At 40.6% G+C, this 22041-nt stretch overlaps 1 protein-coding gene across 1 annotated transcript in view; it reads right to left on the reverse strand.

Annotated features, from left to right (window-relative positions):
* Positions 1 to 22041, reverse strand: part of ankfn1 (ankyrin repeat and fibronectin type III domain containing 1) — an 89010-nt gene that overhangs the window by 37995 nt on the left and 28974 nt on the right. Inside the window, exons 7-8 of the mRNA XM_033984280.2 lie at positions 11336 to 11464; positions 6989 to 7178 (exon numbers count right to left, since the gene is read on the reverse strand). Coding sequence (XP_033840171.2) covers positions 6989 to 7178; positions 11336 to 11464 — 319 coding nt within the window. The remainder of the gene's footprint in view (positions 1 to 6988; positions 7179 to 11335; positions 11465 to 22041) is intronic.

The raw sequence follows: 22041 nt of genomic DNA on the forward strand, positions 1-22041 counted from the left end.
TGCATCAAAGTGTAAAGTTTGTTCAGATTTACTGTTCTAATCGATGTGTCTGTGGCATTTACACAACAGATCAGATGAGAGCTGTGAGGACTTCAGAGGAGGAGAAAGCTGTTTGAGTCTGAGGGAACTGAAAGGTCCAACATTAGATTACTGTAATAGAGATATGCCAAAAAGTTTATATCATGATTTTCTTGGCACCAGATCAAAATTTTGATTGTATCACGATCATAGACTGAATAAAGAAGTGCAGTGTGACGACACCCAGCGGCTCCAGTCAAATGAAGCTCATCGGAGCGAACAGTTATGGGGCTGCTTTGGAGCAGAGTTCCAAAGAACCAAGCCGGAGGCCGTTGAACGCTCCTTCCCGCCCACACCGCTGATTTAGCATAGAGCGGGTGCATAGCAACGCAGTCACTCAAACCTGTTGCTAAAGCTAGCTCGGGCAGCCTGGGGTAAAGAAGGCACCTGATTGGTCTGTTGGCAGTTGATGGTGCTGGAAGTCCGCCCACGCTTACTTCCTGTTTGGAACATGGTGGCTAGCGTGTTAGCTATGTCCAGAAACACATACAGTCTATGATCTTGATTCATCTAAGCTTAGTACATTATATTGCCTTATAGGGTAATTAAAGTCATCTGCTTTTTCTCAAAGTTCACATGTCATTGCAATTGTAAACCCAAATCCATCCATCTATCTACATGAAGACAAGGTAATGCTAAAGTCAGATCTATGGAGAAGCCACTCTACTGACCAAAACATAATAGACCTGCATTCAAAAAAAAAAAAATGTCATGATGCGTTGATTTGATCAAAATAGCAGATGGTCACAGGAATGAGATGATGATTCGATTTGTATAAACATATCACCCAGGGTTACATCTAAGAACGGATAAATACTGGAGAAAAAAAATATATATATATAAGAAAAAAATCTGGGCAATGACAATAACATCAATCACATTTTCTGTCATAAGGATCAATTGCTTTTTTTTTTTTAAATTACATTTTATTTTGTCTCAAATAAATAAAACTTCTAATATGCATTTCAATATGTGACTACTTTTGTTGCTCTAAACCACATACTTTTCCTGACAGAGCATTGGCTGTAGACCCAATCACTGACCGATACAAAATAACTGAATCTTGAGCTAGATTTAATTTGATTCATTTAATAGACTTTTTTTTTAACTATACTACCCAGACTTAAAGTGATTTCCATGGAAACTACTAACATAGTGGAATATTATAGCCATGAAAACAAGCAGGAGGCCAAATGAGGGACAGGTTTGTATTTTTTTTGTTTAATGGAATAAACACAACTATCATGAAAAAGAAGAAAAAAAAAACAAAACATGCTTTTATTTAAGTCAAAAAAGTTACATACTGTGGCTTTTATTTTACCCATGTATTTGGCCTAATTCTACAAGAAAAACTGGTTCTATAAATGACTGATGCCATAGATACAGATTGGTCAGAGCTGTTATATACTGTAGACTGACACGTGCATTTGGTTTTCTGTGGTTTTGTAATAAAGAGTCGATAATGGGTGCGCTTGTTAGCACGTTAGCGTAGCATTGTGTTTCTGCTGCTTTAGACACAAAGTGGTGAGAGAGGACAGAAAGTGTTCTTTGTGTAAATGTCCCATTGATCTGAGGCGATGCAGACGGAGTGAAAAGTGCTGCAATAAAAGTAAAGACACTCAGGGATAAAGGGTTAGAATAAGACTGAGGAGGAGAGAGGAGTGGTGCGGACAGTGGAGAAGCGGATAGTGGAGAAAAGGAAGGTGATAAAAGGAAGATGATGTGAGAAGAGAAAGGAAAAGGAGAGAGGGAAACAGGGGAGGAGAGAAAGAGGGAAACAGATTACGGGAAGAGGAGGGGAGAGAGATGAGAGGGAAAAGGTGGGGTAGAGGTAGGAAGAAGGGGAAAGGATAGAGAAAAGGGAGGAGAAAGACCGGGAGGACAAGAGCGGAAATGGGAAATGGAGTTGGGGAGAGAGGGGTAAAAGAGGGAAGGAGAGAAGGTGAGAGGAGGGAGGCAGAAAAGAGAGAGAAGAAAAGAGAGGTGAATGGGTAGAGAGCAGAGCAAGAGGGAGAGAGGGAAGGAGGAAAGAAAGGGAGTGGGGAGAAGAGGGGAGAGAGAGGAGAAAGAGGGAAACTGTCGAGGTGGAGGGAGAGGAGAAGCAAAAGAATGAGGGGAGAAGAAGAGAGGGAGAAGGACAGAGGGAGAGAAAGAGAGAGGGACAGAGGAGAGAGAGGGAAACGGGGGAGGTAGAGGGAGTGAGAAGAGAAGCAAGAGAAGGCGGAGTAGGAGAGACAAAGAGGGGACATGGATGGAGGGAAATACGAGGGGATGGAGGAGATGCAAGTGAGGGGAAAAGAGGAAAGGCAGAGAGGAAAGAAGGGGAGGATAGGGAAGGAAGGGGGGAGAGAAAAGGGAGGATAGAGGAGAGAAAGGGGGGACAGGAATAGAGTAGGGAAGTAGGGTTGGGGAGAGAGGAGAGGAGAGTGAAGGAGAAGAGAGTAAAGGAGAAGAAGAAGAAGAAGAAGAGAGAAGGTGGGAGGAAGGTGTGAGGAAGAAGAGAGGAAAAGAGGAGAGGAGAGAAAAGAAAGGACAGCGGACAGAGGGGGAGGAGGAAAGGGAGAGAGCCAAGAGGATGGACAGGAGGAGAAAATTAGATTAGTAAAACTTGGTCAAGTCCAAGATAAGTCCCGACTGCCCTGGACAACAACACTGAGAGTGAGGGACGGAGTGAGACATGGAGCGAAAGACGGAGCGAGAGATGCAGCGAGAGGCGGAGTGAGAGACAGGGTGAGAGAGAGTGAGAGAAAGAACTGGGTATGTTTATTGATGAGCAAACTACATTAGAACACATAAATGTAACATAACTAAGAGGGAAATCTGTAGCCAAAATTTGACCCATCCGTCAGTGTCTCTGGGTTATACCTGCATTTGACCCATCTGTCAGTGTCTCTGGGTTACACCTTTCAGGAGCAGTGGGACCCATCTCCAGATCTCGAGCTAGTCTTGGTCAGGTCTACCTCAGCTGGAAGATTTGACCTATTGTGCCTGTTTTACATTGATGGGGGAAACCCAAAGGAAACCCACTTAAACACAGGAAGAACGTGCAAATGCCACACACAATGGCCTTTAATATAACAGTGTTTTGTGTTGTCCTTGCGTTAAAGATGAGGTTCACTTGAGGACTTTTACACTGAGAGCCGTCAGTCAAAATAAAGACAGAGATGTGATTCACAGTCTAGACTGCTTTATGTAACACACAAGTAAATGCGGTTTAGCAAGGTACAAAGACCAGGGACGAAAGCAGGACCAAAGCAAAACTAAAGCAGGACCAAAGCAGGGCCAAAGCAGGACTAAAGCAGGACTAAAGCAGGACTAAAGAAGGACTAAAGCAGGACTAAAGCAGGACTAAAGCAGGACTAAAGCAGGACTAAAGCAAGACTAAAGCAGGACTAAAGAAGGACTAAAGCAGGACTAAAGCAGGACTAAAGCAGGACTAAAGCAGGACTAAAGCAGGACTAAAGCAAGACTAAAGCAGGACTAAAGCAGGACTAAAGCAGGAATAAAGCAGGACTAAAGCAGGACTAAAGCAGGACTAAAGCAGGAATAAAGCAGGACTAAAGCAGGACTAAAGCAAGACTAAAGCAGGAATAAAGCAGGACTAAAGCAGGACTGAACCAGTGCCAAAAAAGACTAAAGCAGGATTAGACCAGGACTAGACCCCGACTAGACCAGGACTAAAGCAGGACTAAAGCAAGGCCAAAGCAGGACAAAAGCAGGACTAAACAAGAATTTATTGTCAGGAATGTGTTAGGATTTCTACAACTCATGTCAAGAATGTATTAAAAGCAGATATAAAAACAAGGTAAAACTAGGACTAAATTGTACAGACTATTTAAAAAAAAAAGTTAGGATCATTCACTATCTACACTACACTGCTTGTCCCTCTTCATCTGACCTCTGCTCTGCCTTCAGAACATTTGATTCAATGTGGAAGAAACATGCTTACAATAACTGTATTTGTGAACCGCATCTTTGGTGTTTGTGTATTTCCTGTTTTCTTCTCCAATGTCAAATTTCAATAAAACTGCTAAACTGCTTGACCCAATTAAAACAAAAAAATAAACAGGGAAATTATGTGTTTTAATATTCTGTGTGTGAGCAGCAGCATGCACAATTCATGTACTAAATAAATAATGTACTTTTATTTGCCTCTTAATAGAACTGCAAACCTTATGTGACCTGGTTATGGGGCTACACTACAATCCTATTACTTCACAACATGTTTGCAGAGGTCTAAACTACACAAAGAGGACATCTGACACACAGGCAGGGCATCTGACACACAGGCAGGGCATCTGACACACAGGCAGGGCATCTGACACACGGGGAAGGCATTTGTTACACAGGTTGCTTAGTGTTTGATAATTGTGTCCATTTAAATACTGTTTAAACTAGGGATAACCTACAGCTTTCTGTGTAAATCCAATTATGTGATGTGAATGACACAGGGCAGCGATGAACAGTTGGTCATTCTGTCGTGACACGCTCTCTCACTTTCACCCTCTCTCATGCCCTCCCCACTTCTTCCATCTTTCACCCTTCCCCTCAGTGCTCCCCTCTCCCCCTCTCACCTATCCCTCCTCCCTAGCCACTCTCTGTCAGTCTCTTTTCTCTCTCGCCCCCATTGCCTCCTCTTCCTTCCCCTCCACGCCCCCTCCCTCTTTCTCCATCTTTCTCTTCTCCCCCCTCTCTTGTTCCCACTCTCTCTCCTCCTCACCTCTCGCTCTCTTTCACCCCTCCTCCCTCCCTGACACTCTCTCCACACTCTCTCTTCTCTCTCCTCCTCCTCGTTGTCTCTCTCTCCTCCCACGCACCAGGGTTTCCCGTCTCCTCTATTCAAGAGATGAAAAATGATTACAGCAAAAAAAACAGCCTTTTTAGTGGTTGCAATTAGAGAACTGAATGTCCATGTGTGTCAGATGCCCTCCCTGCGTGTCAGAAGCCCTCCCTGCGTGTCAGAAGCCTTCATCGTATGTCAGATGCCCTCACTGTGTTCTCCATTTTGTGTAAAAGCTTCTAACTCTGATTTATACCTTTAGAAATACAGATTCACATTTCATTTCCCCTCATATTTTTACCATACTCAGTGAAATTAATCTTGAAATAACAAACAAATTAATGCAGAAAGGATGTTACTCTGCATCCTCTGCATTCTGTGCACCTCTGACCCCCTCCTCTGCATTCTGTGCGCCTCTGACCCTCTCCTCTGCTCTTCTTCAGTAACTCTTTGATTTTGTTGAAACCACTTGTTCTGATGAACATATTTTGAAGCTTGAGCTGTTTTTGGTGATGTTCCGAGGGACATTAGTGTAAAATCGTGATCACACTTCGCCTTTGTGCCCTGAATCACAGATGGAGAAGAGAAAGTGCTCCAGCATAATGAAATACCAGAGCTCAGCAATTACCCAACGTGTGATTATCGACGCAACCAAGAGGAAAGCAAGGCCAGAAACCAGGGCATCAGGTGTTACGGTGGCAGAGCAGTTATCCTGTCTCCTCCTGTCAGTACGGAAGTTGTGGGTTACACTCCTGATCTTTCTGAGCGGAGTGTGCATGTCCTCTCTGTGTTATTGTGGAAAAGTATTTATCCTATGACATTGCACCAAAAATAGACCTCTGATGTCCTTCATTGCATCAGGGATAAAAACATTTGTGGATGTGTAGAAAACATGACTGCTAACAGATGCTAACAGGATTATGATGTTGCTAACCGGATTGGTCTAAACAGATCTGTATCGACCCAAAATGTCCGCCGCTGAAGGAAGTGGTTTACACTGGGGGTAGAGAGGAGAAGCTGCACAAAGGACATGGCACAGACGTCATTAGAACAAGGAGAATCTATGGATCAGAGTTCGATACTTTAACAGAGGGCTAGAGAAATATGTCAAATTATTTTTGGTTCTACATATTTTTTTGCATACTGTGTGTATGTGGCATTTGAAGAGAATTATCTACTTGCCAATTTTAGTACAATCTAGGTAAATTTGGAGCTTTCTGGTCCAAAACACCTAAATCTAGTTTATGCTGCCTCCAGTGGCGTCTGCAAGTTCAAGTGGTTGGTGACATCACAAATAACTGCTTTGATACAGCCAGACCGATCACAGTGTTCGTTATACATTCAGTCCCCGCCCCTTAATACCAAAAAAGTCCCATTCACAGGACAGAAATGAACCTTTCCTGAATAGCTTTAGAATGATCTTGAGCTGTATCAGAACAAGTACGAGACCACATAGACTAGTACACGCCCATGGACCACTGGAACCTACCTGAACCAATGAGGGTTACACGGATATGAGGCCACATGGAAATATAAAAAAGTACTATCATTTACTGTTGAAAATCACATTCTTTTGTCTAGAGTCTACTCCTTAGTATCACAATTGAGTTTGAAATATTTGTATCGTGACAACACTAGTTTAGAGTAGAGGTCAGCAGAACCTGTCAGTCAAACAGTTTTCTCATTATAATAAAATAAAACTGTAAAATGTCAGTTAGGTTTGTGGAAATGTAGCGTTTAATTAGCAGGACTTTATCAGGGGCCACACACTGCACTAATCCACTGTCTGAGGTTATGTTTATCCATATTATAGTCCTCCCATTGTTATGGCAGAATTAAAACACAGCTATTCAAACAGTGCAATTATCAAATATCAAAGCAATTACTTTGGTAATAGCATGTCCTCTGCAAACAAGAGATTATTAACAAGCATTAATTTATGAAAAAAAAAACCTGTAGCGCTGTAGTTTAGTCCTCTACAAACATGTGAATGCTCTTGGACAGGCGTAAAAATGTAGAGTGAATCGAATATTAAGTTTAAAACATAAATCACACAATTTGTCTGAAAATTGTAATATAATATTCTGAATCAGTTTAAACCTTGGTCTCTGGTCTGCAGTCTGTACTCACGGAGGCTTTGCGGAGCCGGTCGGACTTCCCAAAGAAATAGGTGTCTTCGAAGGAGGAGGTGCTTCCTCGGAGTTTGTCCGACAGGTTTCGGTAAAGGCGTTTGGCGGCGTTTGGAGACGTGGGCCCAGGGCAGCGCCCCCTGGGAGTGAGCTGCAAACTCTGCATCTGCTGCATGGCTCCCACTGTGCGCCTGAAGAAGATGAAGAGGAGGTGGATGAAAATTATTTGATAATATAGTAATGATCAAATGTTGCCTTTTTCACATATAATGCAGCCCGAATTTAACATGGGGGTATTTTACTTTTATGGGGTATTAAGTGCTAACACATAACACATTTAGATCACCATGTTACTTTTTATTGTTTTGATAATGCTATATTCACCCAAAACAACATATTAACGTGTTTAATAAGTTTCACTTTCACATTTTGATGCTCTGAGACTCCGCTCCCTTCAGAGCGCTATCACAACACAATCAGTGTGCGTCCTGCTATTCAAACTACTGCACATCACATCAGGTCTGTCAAGGTGTAGTACAGTGTATATTTATGGAGCACTGTCATGTGTAAGCAAGGGTGACGTAGTTCTGTTACTCAAGCATGCATGGATGACGTCGAAAACATTTTCAGGCATGTTTTTGATGAGAGAAGAACATTATAACATGATAAAAATCTCACAAAAGTCAACACAAATAAGTATTTAATATACATTTTAGAATACGCTATAATACTTTGAAGATGCACTTTAACATTTCTGGAGGAGGTCCCACTACATGAATGTCTCCATGGAGATTGTATTGCCTTGTCTGGGATTTTTCTCATTATGGTATTCAACTTATCCATACAACAGGTGACATCACCAGGTCACGTCACAGGTCAGATCTGTGGAAAGGCAAATGACTAGAGAAGAAGAGACAGGAGATCAGGCTTAAAACTGAATTTAGAAAAAAGAGGACAGAGTGAAAGATTACAATACACTGATGACAGAGCACCGATGTAGGAAGAAAGAGCATCTGATATAAAACACCAAACAATGTGTAAATCTGAACAAACAAGAGCTAAATGTAAATCCAAACTGTGAACTCTTCACTTTATTATGTTGCCAATGAGAGAGCCATGGATAAAAAAGTTTACCTTCATAAATATTAAGTCATGAGCTCTTGGGTCTAAATGCATTGGGAACTATATAGACCATTATCCTTTGTTCCATTTCAGTTCCGTCAACAATTGATGGTACATTTGATAATAACAAAGGCTCATGAGTATGGACCAAACGGACAGTAAGTTCATTAGTGGGATGCATGTCAGTTCTATTGTGATGTCACTCTGAAGGGGGACTGACTTAACGCAGGGAGTAAAGGGGAGGGGAGACTCAGAGCGTCAAAAACAAAAGTAAAACTTAGAAAATATGAATACGTTCTTTGTGGCAAATTTAGCATTTTCCAAACTATAAAAGGTAACATGGTGGTCTAAATGTGTTCTCTTTAATTTAAGTATTTATGATTTTTTTTTTTTTTTATGTAGTGTGATTGAACAAAAAAAAACAAAAAAAATGCTCCAAACTACATGCTTTTACTGACAGAGGATTGGCTGTGATCCTCTCCATAAAGAAACACCCAGCAGAGAATCACAGGATGTTACCAATCCCTCACAATTCAATTTAAATGAGTTTAATGGCACAGGCCTAAGTCAGGCGAGTTTTAAAAAGGTCCAACTGAGCCTTTCACTTCACATCATCAGTCCAATTGGCAGTGCTCTAAACTTTAACGCTGATAAAAAAACATCTGCCCCCCTGCTGCTAGTGAAGCGTAGTACTCCCACACATAATGAGAGGGAGGGTCCGCTGTGATTGACTGTTTATCTCAGCGGGAGGCAATCGCTGAAGCTGATTGGCTTGTTATAAAAACTTTGTGTATCAAGTGGTTAAACCAGGACAAAACTGGACAGAACTAAACCAGGGCTAAACCAGGACTAACTAAAGACAGAACTAAACCAGGACTAAAGACAAAACTTAACCAGGTCTAAAACGGGTCAGAAATAGGATCAAAAACAGAGGTAAGGCAAGGCTAAACCTAAACCAGGTTTCAACCAGAACTAACCCAGAACTAAACCAGGACTAAACCCAGACTAAACCAGGTTTACACAGGACTAAACCCGGTTTTAACTAGTTCTGAACAGGAAGTAAACCAGGTCTATAATAGAATCCAAAATAGAAGTAAGGCAAGACTAAAGCAGGTCCACACCAGATCTAAACCTGGATTAAACCCAGGCTAAACCAGGATTAAACCAGAACTAAACCAAGTCTAAACCAGAACAAAACCAAGTTTAAACAAAGGCTAAACCAAAACCAGGACTTAGGAAATGTATAACCTTCTATAGAACTATTTATTCCCCTGTAAAATACTGAAGACATTCTGAATCTTCTCTGCACTCGTCCTGGTTTATGTTGACACTCATATCTTTTAGTATCTGACTGTTGTAAATGTTTGTGTTTTTCATTGCTTTGGTGGAGATTGCGTTTGCAGACACACTATTGTGCACAGATCCACTGAAGCCTCAGCGGCTCTTAAATTATGTCTCTGGATTTTCTCCTAAAACGTTGTTTGTCGAAATTATCACTGCAGTATCCACTTTTCACTCAGTCTGGGTTTGAAAACTGAAAACGTTTAAGTGCAGAAATAGGACTAAACCCGGACTAAATCAGAACTAAACCAAGACTAAACCAGGATAAAACCAGGAATAGGACTAAACCAGGACTAAACCAGGACTAAATCAACACTAAACCAGCACTAAAAACAAACTAAACCAGGGCAAAACATGGTCTAAAAAAGTATATACCAAGAGCAAAAACCAGGGACTAATTCATGACAATACCAGGATGTAACGAGGTCTAAAACATGCCTAAATCTGGATTAAAACCACGGAAATATCCTGACCAAAACCAAGAACTGAACCAGGACTGAGTTATTGTTTAAAACTAATGAAAAAAGTATAATTTACTAAAATATCAGCTAAAAGTATTGGTGATATTTGTTCATACATTTATTGTAAAGTCATTAGTCAGCACTTGTGCATTGATCCATCTATGAGCCTCACACTGAGATAATCCATTTGTTCTAACAACCCCCTGTAGACCCCAACCTCAAAGAGACCAATTATGGTCTGGGCTATTTATTATGGGAGCTCCTGGGCTAGTCCAGAGTTAGTCCTGGTTTGGTCCTGTTTAGTCCTGAATTTATTCCTGATTTTATTCCTGATTTTAGTCCTGATTTTAGTCCTGATTTTAGTCCTGATTTTAGTCCTGATTTTAGCCAGGTCTCAACAAGCTCTAAACCAGGTCTTAACCGGGTCTTAACCAGGTCTAAACCAGGTCTAAACCAGGTCTAAACCAGGTCTAAACCAGGTCTAAACCAGGTCCAATCCACGTCTAACCCAGGTCTAACCCAGGTCTTAACCAGGTCTAAACCAGGTCTAAACCAGGTCCAATCCACGTCTAACCCAGGTCTAACCCAGGTCTAAACCAGGTCTATCAGATATGTGGTGATTAGAACATAGTTTGAGACAAAGGTGACAACACTAACGGCTCCCTATTGTGAAACAGAGACATCTGATTGGCTGATGGCACTGGGTTCATATGGTCACGTCAAAGGTCTGTCACGACTCAAACCAACTAATCGGAGAGCAGCTGTGGGCCTCATTATGTTGCCATGGAAACACAGGTGAGACCCTTTGACAGGAGTACAAAACAACAGTGGTGTTAAAGGACGATAAACCAGGTCTAAACCAGGTCTAAACAAGGTCTAAACCAGGACTATTCATGATATGAAGGCTGCAGTCAGACCACACAGTGTTCAAGGTTCGCTGCTGTTATAATAAATGTACAGAGTGTCCAGGATTTAAAAGTACATGCATAATTTGCAGACATAATACATATAATAGATCCAAAACATAGACATATAGAGCTCATCATGCTCCTGTTCTGACCTGATGACACTGAACACACATGGAGAGGGACATATTCACCCGCACGTAGTCCCTATCCCCGTCCACAGCCCTATCCCCGCCCACAGCCATTATTCCCACCTGCAGCTCTATACACGGTTCTGAGAAGAAAAAAAAGCTCAGTGTCATACACAAAGAGTTCAACAGTGTTCTGCTGTTTACCTGTCTAGGCCGAGGTTTGTGATTGGCTCAGTGTTAGATCAGTCTTTACAGGTGTATAAATGAAGCACTGTGATTGGCTCAGTGGTATGACAGGTGTATGAATGACAGGTGCTTATCTGTCAAGGCTGCCTGAGGAGTGGGTCACTGTTCACTGGTGTGACAGGTGTATGAATGAGGTGCTTACCTGTCGAGGCTGCCAGAGGATTGGTGGAGTCCTGAGTAGAACAGAGACGTGAATTCTGCGTTTAGACCATCTCCTAAAGACCAGCGCTTCCACCTCTGAGCCAGGCGACCAATACTGCCCCCCTCAGGTCTGAAACACAAGACGGTACAATATTAAACTATAGTTATTTTGGTTAAACAGATTAAAAGGTTCATTAGACATGTGTTTGTTAAACTTATCACAACAAACAACACCTGAGAATAGTTAGCCTTGCATTTTTTATGTTATAAAATAAGGAAGAGGAATCTAGAACTAAACATCTACACCAGGACTTCAACATCATCTTAACCAAGGCTTGCACAAGCTCAGATCTGAAAAGGCATCACATTATAGGATGAAAAAAAAAGTCATCCTATCTTCATTTTTGATTTGATTATGTCTTTTTAAAATAAAACATTTGATACTAACTTCCTGATGGAACGAGACACAATTTCAGCAATACAAGACACATCACTTCACAAGGTCGAGACAAGAAGAAATTCTGATATAATTGTGCAATTCAGTTCACAATTTTGGCTTCAGTTTTTTATATTTTTGATATTTCTGCTGTCATTGTAGCAGTGATTTTTGGAACTACAGCTTCTCAAGAGGAGAAACTCTTCAAAGTTAATCCTTTCTTTGTCCAAAGTAAATGTAAAAACATGAGATTGTTTTCCTCATGTGTGCATAATTTTATCTCATGTCTTGTCCCATCCCTAGTTGGTGGTTTTCAGTTTGTAGAATGTGATGTCTTGCTCTCAGATGGGGCAGAGACCGTTTCATATTGATTATATTGTACTTTGCCATGAAATATCCAAAAGGTAAATCGCGGGCTGACAGTAGCTCTGTTGGTGGAGTACTTGTCCTGTGATCTGAAAGTTGCCGGGTTCGAATTCCTCTCTTCAATTAATCAATCAACAACTTTAATAACCCTAAAGTTCCATTCAGTTTGCAGATCTCTTTTCATGCACAAACATGCTCTTGACATAAATATCATTGGCTGAGCTGTGAGATCCACTGGCCCACAGGTTGACCGTGTGATTCCAGCTCCCACAGAAGAATGTCATTGTGTCCTTGGGAAAGACCCTTACCACCGCTGTATCTGTGTAGTGCGTCTGTGTTGTGTGAATGGGTGAGCGATTCCTGATGTTTTAAGTTCCTTGAAGGTAGAAAAGTGCTATATAAATATGACCATTTAAACGCACAAATGTTAAACCTGGTCATTCTGCATATCTCATATCAATCTACTAACAGTATTAGTTTTAGCGGCCATCATATTATTGACCTATAGAATGTTGTGATGCCACGTGAAAACCAGCAATCCAGACTTTTATTCTGTATTAGGGATAGGATAATACAGAACAAATCCATCCCTAATACATGTGCTATTTTTTTGGGTTAAATTGCACAAAAAAATACACCTTACGCCAGCTCCAAATTACATGCTTTTATTGACAACAGACTGGCTTCTGCATCACTGGCCATTAGCAAGTGACAGAATTTCAGTCTTCCACATGTTAAGGCTCAGTTCAGTACTTTCATTTCATGAAAGTTCACACTTTTTCACACTGGTCTCTAGTTTGCCGCTGTGTCATGTCTGGCACTTTTCATTAATTTACATTTCTGAACAGCCGGACATCAGAGCAACAACCCAAGGATTTAAAAACACCATTACTCATCCAAACAAATGTGAATGATGATTGAGCCAATAAGTAACAGTCACTGTGCAGTGCCATCTACAGGAGACAGAAGACATTTAACGTGCTCTACAGGAATGATCAAGAGGGGGTATTATGAAAGATGGACTTTCTCTACTATGTTATAACATTGTTCCCTCATTAAATGCATGCCTGAAGAGGTTTTAGATGTCACTCAAGCATGTCTGAGTAAGTATAGAAGTGTAATACTCCCTCTTTAAAGTGTTGAGTTGTTGTCGATCCAATGTTCATTATAATATTCAGGCTACTTTTGGAAACCATTGTCTTGATAGTGTATATATATATATATATATATATATATATATATATATATATATATATATATATATTCTAAGCAAGTGGTGCAGCCCTGATTTTTACTTATACACTGTCGGGTGCATTGAAGACTGAAGCATATTGAATCAGGCTAAAACAATAGCTGCGCATATGGAAATTACTCGGCTGTTTAGTGGGAACAATGTAACTGGTATGATCTACGGATTGCATGGATTATCACTATAAAGAAGACAAAACCGCAATGTCTTTTTTAAAAATAAGGGGGAACAGTTCTGGATTACCACTTGACGACATCATACAGTGGGATTAAGAATTTGGATACATCATAAATGTAAGTTGAAAAGAAAAGTAGTAGCAGTGCGTTCACAAACAGAATCCCTCTACACAGAAAGCTCCATCCAATATAAAGGGACAATTTACGCACAAGGAAGGCATTTTTCTGACAGGTTAAACCTTCGTTCAAGTAAATAAAGGGGTTGTAATTTATTTTTATTTGTCCAATCATAACTATTGTGTAATTTAGACATGTTTTGACCCTTGTAAAAATTATGGTTGCTAGGGAACGGTTATAGAATTACCTCTACGTCTGTCACATCTGCTCTACCCATCTGTGCATCTGTGTCTAACCAGGAAGTAAAATGATAAATTTCACCAAAATAAAAAAAATAAAAAAATTATGGGTAGTCTATCTTGTCATATGTACTTTAAGTTTTGTTAGTTATAAATGGTCACGATACAATTTCGATTTCGATACTAAGGAATAAACTCAATACTCAATGCCACAACTATAATAAAAAACAGTCTTTCTTAAATCATAGTACTTTTTATTTTCCCATGTGGCCTTATATCGGTGTAATCCCTCAGTCGTCCAGGTTACATAGTGGTCCATGGGTGTATACTTGTCTACGTAGTCTTATACTTGTTATGAAACAGTTCAAGATCATTTTACAGCTGTAGTATCGATACCTGCTCAAATAAGTATCTAGTTTTGGTACTAGTTGTGGAATTGATTAGTTTTAAAGATCAATTAGTCACAAAACACAGATAAGTATGAGATTCTAATTGGACGGTTGCAGAGGAGGCTCAGCTCAGACATTTGGCGACAGACTCTGGATGCAGCAGAGTCTGAGGTGTGATTTAAATGTGTGAGGACGATGAGGGTGATGAGGAGTTTGGACGATGAAGATGTGGTTTTCAGACAGAGGTGAGTGAGACCAGCAGACACCTGTACCACCCGAACGCACGCAGACAATTTCAAAAACAAGGGGAAAAAAAAGCATTTACAATTAGAATAAAATCATAGAGCTCTATCAGTCCTGGTTTAGTCCTGGGTTAGTCCTGCTTAGATCCTGGTTTAGATCTAGTTTAGTCCTGGTCTTAGTTCCTGTTTAGGTTCAAGGTTAGTCACGATTTCATCCAGGTTGAGTTCTTGGTTTGATTTTCCTCATTACGGTCTTAGGCTCATGTCTTCAGTCTTTTTCCCCCCATTTTTGTCCTGGTTAAGTCTTGGGTTATTTCTAGTTTAGTCCTGATTTAATTCTGATGTTGTCTTAATAAAGTCCAATCTCTGAGTTAGGTCTTGAGTCTCAGTTTGAATGCGGTATAGTCCGAGTTAAATCCTGGTTGAGTGGTGGTTTAGCCCTGGTTAGGTCTTGGTTTAATACTGGTCAAAGGTTTAACCTTCTTTTTTTATTGACATTGATCTCTTTATATAAAATCTCAGGTTGTGTAGCTGAAAATGCACGAAAGTAAAATACAACACAAAACATAATAAATAATAATTTAAAAAAGTGAAACCAAATCCCGCCTGTTGCATCCGGAGGAGGTACTCACAGGAGGAGAGTCTAGCCCCAGACCAAGGAGCCTTCAGCGGGTTAAATCTCTCACAAAAGTCCCTGGTTCTTCTCCAGATCCGCAAGGGGCAGAAAGCAGACGGCTGCCCAGGAATGCTCTCTCATTCCTGGGTGTGAAACGGCCTCACAGCTGCCTCTTTCTGGAGCCTCCACCGCGGCACTGAACAGCGAGCGCATCGCACCTGTTACTCACTACAGCGAGCGTGAACGTGAGCGACCGTGCACGCGCTCACTACGGCCGGGCGCGCACGTACATGTACCAGCGCAGAAAGGAGGGAGGAGGAGAGGGAGAGGAGACAGGAGAGAGGGGGACAGGAAAAGGGAGAGGAGGAGAGAGAGGGAATAGAGAGAAGAGAAAAGAGAGAGAGCACAGCGAGGGGAGAGGGAAGGAGAGGAGAGAGGGAGAAGAGAGAGATGGAGAAAGGAGAGAGAGGATGAAAATGAAGAGGGGGGCACAGAGAGATGGGAGGAGAGGCAGAGAGACAGAGATGAGAAAGGAAAGAGTAAAGAGGCAGAACGAGAGGATGAAGATGAAAAAGGCGGGGGAGGGTGCGTTTGCACAGGGACAATAAAGCGCTCTGCAGAGGGACTGAAGGAGCGTGCTCATAAAGGATTTAATGAGACGAAAAGGATCTATTAACAAATCTATAAACAAACAAATCTATAGAAACTGTCATTTTAGAGAATGCAATTTCAGGACAAATAAAAAAAAAACAACAACAACAACAACAAAATTGATACATTTTTCCACACTGGAACACTAAAGATGAGCTGTCCGTCAGACTGGAGATTTAGAGTCATAATAGAAATAACTATTGTAGACCAAGAGTCAAATTTTGCTACAGTTTAAAACTGGTTTAGACCTGGATTAAACCTGGGTTAGACCTGGACTAGATCCGGATTAGACTTGGTTTTACTTTTTCTTAAAAGTAATACCAGTCAGATTTCTCTTCTGCAGCATACCATGTAACATTTCTGGTGGTTCGCTCTCTGCTTGTTTCCATGGAAACTTATTATTGCCATTGTACGCACACTGATGCATGGACACAAGCAGGCATCACCAAGTTCCAGGTCAGATTTGTGGAGAGGCCTCAGTAGGAATGCATTTCAAGGTATTGTTTTAAGCAATGCAAACACATGTAATGGAAGTAAATGCAAGATAGATTTAAGTTTAATGCCAAACTGTGGAACAATTCTAGGCAAAGCGACAACATCTCCATGGAGATGAGCAAGTGGCAGATCACTCACCGGAAATTTCTAAATCTAGAGACTGAAGGCTACTAAATTGATTTTTTATTTTTTTTTTTTAACTAATAAAGTGTATTGTTGATTAAAAAACAGAAACTGGTTCATACCGGTACACAAGCCTAGAGTGCCCTCTCGCAGTTGTCAGTATGACAATAATGAGGATGAAAAAAAGTCACATTTGAGTATAAGTCAGACCCCCCGGTCACACTATGAGAAAAGTGCGACTTATAGTCAACTAGCCACAATTAGTCAATTGCTGCAGCATTAATTTCAGCCTGATGTAAAGCCAGATGTGTTTCTCTCCTCAGTGCTCCAGCAGAAGGAGATGCAACGAGGAGTGGAGTAGTGACAGAGAAAGAGCAAAGCACAGTATGGGACATTTAAGGCGACGTGTTTAACAGGTCCAAGCAGCAGTTGGAGAGGAGAAGGGGAGGAGGAGTAAAGCACACTTCATTTCGAGAGGTCAGTGTAGGTTGGTAAACACACTTCGGGTCAGAGCGGATCAAACTGAAACCAATGGGACTCTGAGCAAATATCACACATCAATCCACACAGACGTCACACATCAATCCTTCATTTTCAGATGCCATTTTGGAGTCTGAAAAATGTTTAAGTTAAAGAGAGAAGAGAGGAAATGGAGACTCAATTATATTTGTAAAGTCAGTAACCTCTTTCCGGAAGTGGTCTTTTTAATTTAGACATTTCACCTGCCCTCACTTCAGTTTAACACTACAGGGATGGAGGAGGTAGGAGGGTATCTGATACACAGGGATATAGGAAGATGGAAGGGCATCTGAGACACAGAGGAGGATGGGAGGACTTCTGACACACAGATAGGGATGGGAGGGCATCTGACACACTGCAGTTCTGTGTGTAGTGATTTTCCGCTGGGCTGTAAACAGGAGCCACATGTTTGAATGGAAATACACGTCACTCAGGGAGACACGGGAATCTGCTCCAACACAAACCAAAGCCTCACACAACTAAACATTGGGACCGAAAATCAAATCTAAGATTCTCAAAATATCAAGTCATAATTAGTATTTAGTATAAGACTTTTGTTAAAAGATTCCAATAGAGATGTTCAAGGTCAAAATTGACTGTTTTAAAGCCTTATCTGATTTTTATTGTCTTAAAAATGTGAAAAACAGAATTCAGTTTACAGTGGTCCAAAGTCATTTTTCCACTTACTTTATGCATTTGGAGCATCCTAATTATTCAACACAATGAGTTTATAAGCACTTTCAGAGACCAGAGCGGAGTTTTGTCATCAGGGGAAAGCTAACAACAACTAGCATTCTAACAGACACTTCCTTATTATTGGACAATCAAATACTTTATAATTAGAAGCAGGCAGAACACAGTAGACTTATTTTGACCTCAAGAGCTGCTTATACAATACATCTACACTGGGGTAAGACACATTTTGCTCAAATTAGCCCTTTAAATACCATATCACCAACAGAGAAAACTGCCCAGAGAAAGTATGGTATCATCACATTCTACCATCTGAAATTGTACCAAGGTTTCTTTTCAGTTTCTACTGTTTTTACCTCAGAGACACAGAATCAGAAGTTGACTGTAGCATCTGCTGCTCAGTGTTGGTTAAACCATAAAGAGCGTCTGTTGGGATGTGTGCACTTCTCCTCTGTGTCCTCTGATAACATTCAAGGCATTTATATCAGGAGCAGACAGGAGCAGAGTCAGAGGAGCAGAGAGGAGCAGAGTCAGAGGAGCAGAGTCAGAGGAGCAGACGGGAGCAGAGTCAGAGGAGCAGACGGGAGCAGAGTCAGAGGAGCAGACGGGAGCAGAGTCAGGAGCAGAGCCAGAGGGTATACATTTTTAATTAGAGAATTTGTCTTACTGCATTACCTTTATAATTAACTTTATGATTAGAAAATGCTATTAGCAGTGCCCTTACATATTTTTCATATTTCTGTGTTAACACAGGTGTAGTCCCATTTTAATTTATTTTTTTTGTTTAGTTTTTAAGATGGTGCAGTCTCGGGTTGGCACATATTGTATATGCTGTGTACCTGGCCTTAGCGTTTTACTTTGGTTTGATCGTAGTTTTTTTTATTATAAACTCGGTGACTTTTAAGATATAATTCCTGGAAAACGAACAGAGCAGCTATTCAAACAGGTGAGCGTGGACCCGTGATTGGTTGACGGGGGGGCTCTGTTTCCACGGCGACTGCAGAAGCAGGAACAGGTGACACGGCTGTAGAGGAGTGCGGTAGACTCCATTCATCTGCATTTTCTCAAGGTGTGAGTGTGTGGGCGAGAAAAAACGAGAATCTCCACACGCTGAAACTACTGTTACAGGGTTGTCAAAAGTATCGAAAATCAGATACTCCCCAATACTGAATTGAGAATCAAAACTAGATACTCATTTGAGAAGGTATCGTTATTTAAAAAAGTCACGTTCACAGGACAGAAATGAACCTTTCATGAATAGCTTTAGAATGGTCTTGAGCTGTATACACCAATAAACCACTGCCTAGAAAACTGAGGGATTACACAGATATAAGGTCACATGGTAATATAAAAGAAAGTTCTGCCATTTAATGTTGAAAATCACATTGTATTGTCTAAAGAAACTGTGCTATTCATTGTGGGAATCTGTATTGAGTACCAGTACCGCATCCATTCTTCAGAATCAAAATCCAAGTTTGAAATTTTTGTATCATGACACTAGAACTAAGCCCTGGTTTAACAGTTCTGGCAGTAATTCTCTGCTCTCATGAGGATCTCCCTGTATTTACCTAAAATAACCTGCTTTACTCCTGATGCAGCCTCAGTGGTGACTGTTCAGTGACTCATTCTGTTCATTCCTGAACATTTTGTTTCTGAGACAAAACAAAAGCTCATTTAGATCCAAACAAACAAATGCGAGTTCAAGCATTAGAGAAAAATATCCAAGTCTGATTTTTTTCCGACAAGCTTTGGGATTAGATTTCTGTTTTAGGATTTTGTTCAAAGTTCACATTTAAACACATTTAGAAGAATTGACAAAAAGACTGAAATCTGAACCGACAAATCATGTTTTACAGATCTAAACTACAGGCTTAGCAGTTTTTATGAAGAATAAGAAAGGAGATTTTGTTGTTTGTGAAGCATTTAAAAATTCCAGCCTTTTAGATCAGATTACTTGTAAGGAAATTGTCTTCTGCATTTGACTCATCCTTCAGTGTGTCTTGGTTAAACCTGCATCCTTCAGTGTCTCTGGGTTAACCCTGTCAGAAGTAGTGGGTCCCATCTCCAGATCTTGAGCTAGTCTTGGTCAGGACTACCTCAGCTGGAGGATTTGAGTTACTGTGCGTGTTTTGGGTTGACGGGGGACACGGGAATGACTGCGAGAAACACACTCAGACACAGGAAGAACATGCAAACTCCACAGAGAAAGGCCCAGGAACACAGAACTTTCTGGCTGTGAGTGCTAGCCACTCAGACACCGTGCCAACTTTTGGTAAAGTTATGTACGTAGAGAACAAAACAAATCAACTGACTAAAACTAGAATCATGTGTTTACTAATAAGTTCAGTTAGCCAGTCAAATTGGGAAAAGTTACTGTCGACAATCTCCGCCCACAACAGCAAACAGTGAAACCTGCAGCAAAATATGAAATAACTACTACTGCAACTACTGCAACTACTGCAACTACTACAACTACTACTACAACTACTGAAACTACCACTGCAAGTACTACTATTACGGTGACAGGAGATCAGTTGGATCACCAGAGTGTTTGTCCATTAATCTGAAGATTGGCAGTTCGAATAGACATCATCTCAACTTAAACATCATTGGTAGAGCGGTTAGACCCCAGGCTATCATTGTGTCCTTGGGCAAGACACTTAACTCACCTCATCCCCAGTGTCTACGTACACTGCTGTATGCATGTGTGAGTGAATGGGTGAGTTCCTTGATGTAAAACACTTTGAGCGCCTTGAAGGTGGAATAGCGCTGCATGAAAATGTGACCATTTACTGCTACTACTACTACTACTACAGCGGCAGGTACTACCTACTATGTCTACATTTCAAATGGACCAACAGACAAGTCCACAGCAAAAACTAAAGAACATAAGTTAATGTTAATTATTGAAACTGGACCAACTGAAGTCATTTTGCACAAGAACAAACATTTACAATTGGTGTCAAAAAATACATAAACAACAATATGGTGAAATGAATAATTATGCAAAACAATTACAGAAACTGTGTGATCCAAGTTCAGGTTTAGAAAAATATACTGTATATTTGAGGGACAAAATATTTTTTAAAGCTTTTGCTGTTAGTCAACTCGGAAATGAAGCACTAAACTCTTAATGTGAGCTGAGAAGAATGTTATTTTGTTTGTAAATTATGGTTGGCCCATGAGCTCCTTCACTGAAATAAACAAATCTGATTGGATGACCATGTTTGGTCCTGCGGAGGGAGTGGAGACATGACGGATATCTGTATGTATAAAAAATACTATCCTGCTCTGCTCCATATATTCACTGTGCATTTTCTGTACCATATATTCACTGTCCCTCCTCTCTACCATATATTGACTCCTTTGTACCATGGCCTTGCAATCCTTGTGTGAGTTGAACTTTTTATATAACGTTGCAGACATTCATAAAGGAGTCAATAACAACAACTGGGAAACTCAACAAACTCCATGCTTCTCTTTATCTGTGTTTATTGTTCAATCAATCCATTGTGCAGCCCATTGTGTTGTACTGTTCCACTTGCCTTTTCATTACGCTCACCCTTAGAATCCAGTCCAAACTCACTCACTCTTAGACGGTTGTATTGTTTATGTTGTACCTGGCCATTTCTCGGGGTTGTGTGTGTCTGGTTGTTGTCAAAACTATCGAAAACTACCATTTAATGTTGAAAATCCCATTCTATTGTCGAAAGAGTGTTTTTTTATTGTCACTGTGGTATCAGAATCGCTATTGAGACACTAGACTTTGTGTTATATTACGTCTCGGGGCAGTTCCGTTTTGCGCCTGTCAGGTTGAGTTGTCCCTGTTCTCTGCGGCTGTCAGAGGGAGACTGGGGAACTCCATTAAAGCGCTCAGACTCGGGTTTCCATGACAACAGAACCAACATTATTCTAAATGGATCCAGAGCACTTTCTGTGGGATCAAAATAATTTAAGTACAAAACAGAGAAATACACAATACAGGATACAAGATACAATGTACTGGCAGGAGATATGGGAGAAGCATCACCTCTTTATCAGTCTATACAATCATTGAAATATTTCTCACAACCAATTAAGTCATTGTGAATATACTTTTTTTTACAATCCAAAAGAATGTATGTGTTCATTAGGGCTGCAACAAAAAATACACTAATTTTGTCCATTCGACTATTAAAACAAAAATAATAATAATAATAATTCTTAGATGTAATTTGTTATTGTTACATGGACTGTATGTATTTGATTTGAAATAAACAATTTTACATTTGCATCAGTTGACATCCTGGGGGTGTTCTACATGTATGTCTATAGCGGAATGTTCAGTAGTTACCATGATTACACAATGCATGGATTAGCAAACACAGACAAAGAAAGTTTTAATTGTCTGAAAAAT

Source organism: Periophthalmus magnuspinnatus, chromosome 19 (genome assembly GCF_009829125.3).
Source record: "Periophthalmus magnuspinnatus isolate fPerMag1 chromosome 19, fPerMag1.2.pri, whole genome shotgun sequence".
Classification (NCBI taxonomy): Eukaryota; Metazoa; Chordata; class Actinopteri; order Gobiiformes; family Gobiidae; genus Periophthalmus; species Periophthalmus magnuspinnatus.